This window comes from Galeopterus variegatus, unplaced genomic scaffold (assembly GCF_000696425.1).
Source record: "Galeopterus variegatus unplaced genomic scaffold, G_variegatus-3.0.2 Scaffold11385, whole genome shotgun sequence".
NCBI lineage: Eukaryota > Metazoa > Chordata > Mammalia > Dermoptera > Cynocephalidae > Galeopterus > Galeopterus variegatus.
Genome location: NW_007737496.1, coordinates 30,288 through 38,486, shown reverse-complemented (window position 1 = coordinate 38,486; position 8,199 = coordinate 30,288). Strand labels below are relative to the sequence as shown.

At 50.7% G+C, this 8,199-nt stretch overlaps 1 protein-coding gene across 1 annotated transcript in view; it reads right to left on the bottom strand.

Moving 5' to 3' along the window:
* Nucleotides 1–8,199, bottom strand: part of LOC103610600 (pericentrin-like) — a gene marked incomplete at both ends in the record, with an annotated part of 46,631 nt that overhangs the window by 9,389 nt on the left and 29,043 nt on the right. The window contains 7 exons of the mRNA XM_008594736.1: nucleotides 308–333; nucleotides 657–831; nucleotides 1,909–1,964; nucleotides 3,407–3,662; nucleotides 4,556–4,611; nucleotides 6,197–6,452; nucleotides 7,299–7,382. Of these exons, the coding sequence (XP_008592958.1) occupies nucleotides 308–333; nucleotides 657–831; nucleotides 1,909–1,964; nucleotides 3,407–3,662; nucleotides 4,556–4,611; nucleotides 6,197–6,452; nucleotides 7,299–7,382 (909 nt within the window). The remainder of the gene's footprint in view (nucleotides 1–307; nucleotides 334–656; nucleotides 832–1,908; nucleotides 1,965–3,406; nucleotides 3,663–4,555; nucleotides 4,612–6,196; nucleotides 6,453–7,298; nucleotides 7,383–8,199) is intronic.

Genomic DNA, 8,199 nt, shown 5'->3' with positions numbered 1-8,199 from the left:
TTATCTGTAGCCTAAGAGCAACAGGCTGTACCACCTAGGTGTGTGCAAGTACACTCTGTGACGTTTGCCCAACAACAAAATTACCTAATGATGCACTTATTGGAATGCAGCCCTATTTGTGGGTAAGCCATGCACAACTGTAATAGTAACAGTTCACACTCAAAGCACTGCCACACCTGGGTTCCATTCTGGGCACCCCACATAGATCCCTCATTTGAACCTCACACATGCCTCAACCATGTGGCACAGTAGGGGCATGGCCAGCAAGAGGCACAGGTGAGCCATGGCCAGCAGACTCTGCCCAGACCCTGATCTCACCAATCTCGTTCTCCCCTGGGAGGAGGAAGAGACGCATACACTCAAGTGCAGATGGCATCCCCTGACCCACGTCACCTGAGTGTCCCCTGTGGAATGTGAACCCCCAGAGTATCAAAAGTGAACAATCACGGTCCTATTACAGTAGTAATTTAGTAACTAACATGTAAAAAATATCTCTGAAACAAATTTCAGGAGGGTCCAGCAACCTTGAGAGGCCTGGGACAACAACATAAGCACTGAGGATCTGGCATCACGTGGCAAGTCACAGATGTCTATCCTATTATACAGGAAAACTTAGTCCCCCCTTCCAAACTTGCTCATTTTAATTAGATGCTCACGTTCAGCCTCATTTTTGGCTTGAAAAATCTTCTCCAACTCAGCTTTCTGTTCTGCCGATTCTTTCTGAAACTGGTTTTGTAAATTCTCCATTTCTGACTGATGCTTTGCAGATAATTCTTTGCGTAGATTTTCTAAACATAAATCTCTTTCGGATTCCCAGTCTTGCTTCAAGTTCTAATTTAAAAGAAAAAGGAATTGTGGTCAATAGTTGATTATCTGTGCTAAGAAATTTAAACCACACAGTCAAAAACCAAGAGTGGGCAGTCCTCATCCCCAGACTTGACTGCCACCACTGGAAATGGATCTTCAGTAGCCAGCCAGTGCTGGCTCTGTGCCAGTGCTGAGAGAACAGAAGCATCCACGAGGTGAACAGAGGACAAGGACCGCCCATCCCAGACACAGAACCAGGCTCTTACATGAAATGCAACCCATGCATTCACAAACCCATCTCTCCACAAAGCCCAGGGCACCAACCGCAACTCCACTGACCTCTGCCCAGAGGCTGGGCTCTGTCCTGTGTGCCCTAGGAAACGAATCCTCACTGTCCAGGTCAGAGGGGCAGAAGGCTGGCGCACGACCCCCAACCCTGCACTGATACCCAACCTTTGCCAGCAGCCAGAGAGGGCAGCCAGGACACCAGACTCGGCTGGTGGCTCACCCCTCCTGCACAGGGCCCAGCACAGACTCGGCATCACTGTCCAAGGTCCCTGATAACACCCCCACACCTAAGTGTGCCCCACCCCGCCGGAAACCTCTTCCCTGTGTGACTTCCTCAAGGCGCCTGGCCCCCATCACCCACACTCCAAGCATTTTACTGAGTTGCCACATTTGATGTCCTCCACCGGACACAAGTCCCTGAGGTCAGAGGCTGCATCCCAGACATGGTTGGGGCCAGGCCATCGGGCCACTCAGAAAAGCAGCCTAGAGGGGATGGATGAGCATCTTTACGCTACAGAAATCAACATGAAAGAGCATAACAAGTTTTTTGACAGATACAAATTGTGCAAGCAAAAGAATGCAGTCTGCTTTCTAACAGTGTATTCTAATGAGGCTCTGACTGGATTTTGCTTGGCTTTTCTTTTTTTCTTTGACAGCTAGCTGCTATAGGGATTTGAACCCCTGCCTTTGGTGTTATAACACCACGCTCCAACTGAATGAGCTGCCAGCCAGCTCACTGGCTTTTTCATGGGGCGTGTAAAAAAGGAAAAGCATGTACACACAGAATTATGTTTTCTAATCAATCATACGTACCTCCATTATCTGGGCATTTTTCTCCATTTCCGATTGTAACTTCTCCTTCAGCTTAGCTGCAAGAAAATACAAAAAGGTCAGACCACTGAGTCTCAACCTTTTCAACAACTCAATCACCCAGGAGAGGGGCTCCAGGGACACTCACCAATGTTCACAGGACAGCAGCACACATCTCTGAGGATGTCTAGTTTAAATAACTAATTGTATTCATGCCAAAACAAAGTACCATGAGATTTCCAGCCATGAGGACAATCTAGGAGAGCAGATGAACGTCTGCTCCTGTGGTTCCTACTTGTCATGACCACTTCAAAATGTGCTCCAACCTCAGGCAAGAGCCCTGGCCTTTAGTTCAGTGTCCTGTGTGCCAGAATCCAGGCCAGGTGTTGGCAATCAAGGTGAGGGAGACCACTCTAGGGTCCAACAACTCCCAGCCCCAGATGGAAACAGCACAAGAAAACTGGCACAAGCAACAACTCAGGTGCTGTGGAGCCTCCTGAGGAACACCAGCATCAGAGGATGAGGAAGGGCAAGTATGAACACAGTGCATGGACCTGAGAGGTGAACACACAGCTGGAGATAGGGGAGACAGGCAGAAACAGCAGGAGGCCGAAGGGAAGGGCACAGTCAGGATTGGGGGGGTGGAGTACAGGTGACAGTGGACAATGCACTGCCATGAGAATAGCCAAAGGGCCAGAGACCTTGCCTCTGCGGGCACAAGGGTCGGCTAGCCACCCGAGGCCCAACCACAGTCAGGATCAGAGGCCAGAGGAGAGGCATGGCCTCTGCAGACTGGGATGGTGCCATCCAGGGAGCTCATGAAAAAAACAGCACAGAAATGGGCAAAAGGCAAACCACATTTTATATTTTTAAAAAAGAGGAAGGAAAATAAAAGCACGTACTTGTGTTTGCTTGAAACTGCATGAAGGAACACAGGAAGGCATCACAAGAAACTAAGAAAACGGTCCCTTGGGAAGAGGGTGGTGGACAGAACCCAGAGAGGGAAAAGACTTTCAACACATCTACAGCTGGACTCGCAGCTTTTATTTTTCAAGTGAAAAATTAAATAAGCAGAAGAGCAAGCAGATTACCCAGCAGAGAAATGAGGAGCAACTGAGAGGGGTACAAGGCTTCTTCTTGGGGTGGTGAATGTGCTAAACTTAAACTGTGGTGATGATCATACTACTCTAAATATACAAATGGCCACCACCAGCAGAGTGTATACTCTGAATACACTAATAGTACACTTCAAATAGGAGAACTGTGCAGAACGTGAAGTACGTCTCAATAAAACTATCACTTAAAAAAAGGTGCCGGAGAAACTCTTTTTGTACTAGCAGCTGGGCAGTACAAAAGCAGGACTGGGCAGGTGATATCCACACCTGAGCGTGTGCAGGACCTTTTTCCCGTCCACACCTGAGCGTGTGCAGGACCTTTTTCCTGTCCACATCTGAGCGTGTGCAGGACCTTTTTCCCATCCACACCTGAGCGTGTGCAGTACCTGTTTCCTGTCCACACCTGAGCACCATCTCTTCCTTCTCATGTGCATGCTGCTCTCTGATGAGCTCCAGCTCATACTGCTGCCTGCTCTGCAGAAGGGCCAGCTCCTGAGCGCGCCGGCTGTTCAGCATCTCCCGCAGCTCCGTCAGCGCCGTCTCCTTCTCCTTCTGGAGGTTGGCCTGCGTCAGCTCCAACTGTGCAGTGTGCATGTTGCTCAGACTCAGGCGCAGCGCTTCCAGCTCAAGGCTATGCACTGTCTGCAATAGAGAGAAGCATTTCTGATGAGGCACCATGCTCGGAACCAGAGCGCAAGGGAGACATAGAAAAGTGTGGAATGGGCCGGCCCAGTGGCNACAAAGCCCAGGGCACCAACCGCAACTCCACTGACCTCTGCCCAGAGGCTGGGCTCTGTCCCGTGTGCCCTAGGAAACGAATCCTCACTGTCCAGGTCAGAGGGGCAGAAGGCTGGCGCATGACCCCCAACCCTGCACTGATACCCAACCTTTGCCAGCAGCCAGAGAGGGCAGCCAGGACACCAGACTCGGCTGGTGGCTCACCCCTCCTGCACAGGGCCCAGCACAGACTCGGCATCACTGTCCAAGGTCCCTGATAACACCCCCACACCTAAGTGTGCCCCACCCCGCCGGAAACCTCTTCCCTGTGTGACTTCCTCAAGGCGCCTGGCCCCCATCACCCACACTCCAAGCATTTTACTGAGTTGCCACATTTGATGTCCTCCACCGGACACAAGTCCCTGAGGTCAGAGGCTGCATCCCAGACATGGTTGGGGCCAGGCCATCGGGCCACTCAGAAAAGCAGCCTAGAGGGGATGGATGAGCATCTTTACGCTACAGAAATCAACATGAAAGAGCATAACAAGTTTTTTGACAGATACAAATTGTGCAAGCAAAAGAATGCAGTCTGCTTTCTAACAGTGTATTCTAATGAGGCTCTGACTGGATTTTGCTTGGCTTTTCTTTTTTTCTTTGACAGCTAGCTGCTATAGGGATTTGAACCCCTGCCTTTGGTGTTATAACACCACGCTCCAACTGAATGAGCTGCCAGCCAGCTCACTGGCTTTTTCATGGGGCGTGTAAAAAAGGAAAAGCATGTACACACAGAATTATGTTTTCTAATCAATCATACGTACCTCCATTATCTGGGCATTTTTCTCCATTTCCGATTGTAACTTCTCCTTCAGCTTAGCTGCAAGAAAATACAAAAAGGTCAGACCACTGAGTCTCAACCTTTTCAACAACTCAATCACCCAGGAGAGGGGCTCCAGGGACACTCACCAATGTTCACAGGACAGCAGCACACATCTCTGAGGATGTCTAGTTTAAATAACTAATTGTATTCATGCCAAAACAAAGTACCATGAGATTTCCAGCCATGAGGACAATCTAGGAGAGCAGATGAACGTCTGCTCCTGTGGTTCCTACTTGTCATGACCACTTCAAAATGTGCTCCAACCTCAGGCAAGAGCCCTGGCCTTTAGTTCAGTGTCCTGTGTGCCAGAATCCAGGCCAGGTGTTGGCAATCAAGGTGAGGGAGACCACTCTAGGGTCCAACAACTCCCAGCCCCAGATGGAAACAGCACAAGAAAACTGGCACAAGCAACAACTCAGGTGCTGTGGAGCCTCCTGAGGAACACCAGCATCAGAGGATGAGGAAGGGCAAGTATGAACACAGTGCATGGACCTGAGAGGTGAACACACAGCTGGAGATAGGGGAGACAGGCAGAAACAGCAGGAGGCCGAAGGGAAGGGCACAGTCAGGATTGGGGGGGTGGAGTACAGGTGACAGTGGACAATGCACTGCCATGAGAATAGCCAAAGGGCCAGAGACCTTGCCTCTGCGGGCACAAGGGTCGGCTAGCCACCCGAGGCCCAACCACAGTCAGGATCAGAGGCCAGAGGAGAGGCATGGCCTCTGCAGACTGGGATGGTGCCATCCAGGGAGCTCATGAAAAAAACAGCACAGAAATGGGCAAAAGGCAAACCACATTTTATATTTTTAAAAAAGAGGAAGGAAAATAAAAGCACGTACTTGTGTTTGCTTGAAACTGCATGAAGGAACACAGGAAGGCATCACAAGAAACTAAGAAAACGGTCCCTTGGGAAGAGGGTGGTGGACAGAACCCAGAGAGGGAAAAGACTTTCAACACATCTACAGCTGGACTCGCAGCTTTTATTTTTCAAGTGAAAAATTAAATAAGCAGAAGAGCAAGCAGATTACCCAGCAGAGAAATGAGGAGCAACTGAGAGGGGTACAAGGCTTCTTCTTGGGGTGGTGAATGTGCTAAACTTAAACTGTGGTGATGATCATACTACTCTAAATATACAAATGGCCACCACCAGCAGAGTGTATACTCTGAATACACTAATAGTACACTTCAAATAGGAGAACTGTGCAGAACGTGAAGTACGTCTCAATAAAACTATCACTTAAAAAAAGGTGCCGGAGAAACTCTTTTTGTACTAGCAGCTGGGCAGTACAAAAGCAGGACTGGGCAGGTGATATCCACACCTGAGCGTGTGCAGGACCTTTTTCCCGTCCACACCTGAGCGTGTGCAGGACCTTTTTCCTGTCCACATCTGAGCGTGTGCAGGACCTTTTTCCTGTCCACATCTGAGCGTGTGCAGGACCTTTTTCCCATCCACACCTGAGCGTTGAGCGTGTGCAGGACCTTTTTCCTGTCCACATCTGAGCGTGTGCAGGACCTTTTTCCCATCTACACCTGAGCGTGTGCAGGACCTTTTTCCCATCCACACCTGAGCGTGTGCAGTACCTGTTTCCTGTCCACACCTGAGCACCATCTCTTCCTTCTCATGTGCATGCTGCTCTCTGATGAGCTCCAGCTCATACTGCTGCCTGCTCTGCAGAAGGGCCAGCTCCTGAGCGCGCCGGCTGTTCAGCATCTCCCGCAGCTCCGTCAGCGCCGTCTCCTTCTCCTTCTGGAGGTTGGCCTGCGTCAGCTCCAACTGTGCAGTGTGCATGTTGCTCAGACTCAGGCGCAGCGCTTCCAGCTCAAGGCTATGCACTGTCTGCAATAGAGAGAAGCATTTCTGATGAGGCACCATGCTCGGAACCAGAGCGCAAGGGAGACATAGAAAAGTGTGGAATGGGCCGGCCCAGTGGCGCACTGGAGAGTGTGCTGCTTGCAGCGCTCCCACCGAGAGTTCGGATCCCACGTGGAGACCAGTTCCCACTCACTGGCTGAGCGTGGTGCGGGCGCAACACCGAGGGTTGTGATCCCGTTGCCGGTCCCTGGTACGGACGCGACACTGGGGGTTGCGATCCCGTTACCAGTCAGTAAAAAAAAAGACAAAAAAAAAAAGAAAAAAGAAAAAAGAAAAGTGTGGAATGAGTATGAATAAGAAGGACACACAGAACAGATGCAAAAAAAGCAGGAAACTCTGTGAGGGAGTGCGAGGACATTGTGAAGAGGCAGTCCTGGCAGCTGCTAGTACATATCCCCCCACCCCACAGCCTTTCAGTCTCCAAGTCTCAGCTGCACCCAGGGCCTCCCACTGGCCCCCCTCTCACAGCTTCCCTGACTGCTGCAACAGCACTGTTTGTCTTTAAAGAATAGGACTTGCAGCTGATGGGTAGAGCAGCCAGCCAAGCAGTGCGTGTCATTCACGCAGCCTGGCACCTGGCCAGACTCCCGGCCACCTGGACATCCATGCGTGTCCCCTCCACCGGCCCTTGTGATGGCCCCCCACACAGAACTTGGGAACAAAGAAAGAAGACAGGAGGAGACAGCAAGCTGGCGGCCCACCCCATCTACTCTGTGACCGGTCTCTTGCGCCTACTGTGAATTACAGAGCACGCACCATGGACATGTGAGGGCTGAGGGCCCCTGCCATGCACCCTGTGGACCCCGTCACCTGAGTCTGCAGCAGCCAGTCAGTTTCATCGTTATGTCTGCTCACCAGCTCAGCAGTTCCAAGTTCACGTTCTTGTTCATGTTCCTGGAGGAGAAAAGCAAATGATGTGGTCCCAAGAATTCACGTGAGAAAACAGTCACTAAGAAATAATCGTGAGACACCAGAGAGAACCATAAATGCATGTCCTCATGAAAATGTTCACAAAAATATTTACAGCAGCATTGCTGACTGTAGCCAAAAGGTGGAAACAATCCAAATGCCCACTGATGGAAGAATGGATAAACAAAATGTGGTAAATTCAAACAACGGGATGCTATTCGGCCATAACATGGAATGAAGCACCGACACACGCTACAACGTGCATGAACCTTGAAGACACTATGCTGAGTGAGAAGCCAGACACAAAAGGCCACTTGTTGTATGATGCATTTATGTGAAATGTCCAGAACAGGCAAATCCTTGGAGAGAAAGTGGACTGGAGGTTGACGGCAGCTGAGGGAAAGAAGAAGAGACTGCTAAATGGGTACAGGTTTTCTTTTGGGGTGATGAAAATGTTTGGAACTAGCAGAGGGGGTGGGAGCACAACACTGTGAATGTACTAACATCTACTAGAATACATACTTTAAAAAGGTGAATTCTGGGCCGAGCCCATGGTGCACTCGGGAGAGTGCGGCGCTGGGAGCGCAGCAGCGCTCCCGCCACGGGTTCGGATCCTATATAGGGATGACCGGTGCGCTCACAGCGCTCACTGGCTGAGCGCAGTGCAGCCGGTCTCAAAAAGGACAAAAAAAAAAAAAGGGGGGGGCCGGCCGGGTGGCGCACTGGATAGTGCGCCGCTTGGGAAGCACGGCGGCGCTCCCGCCCGCGGGATCCGGTCTCACATCCACACCCGATCCACACC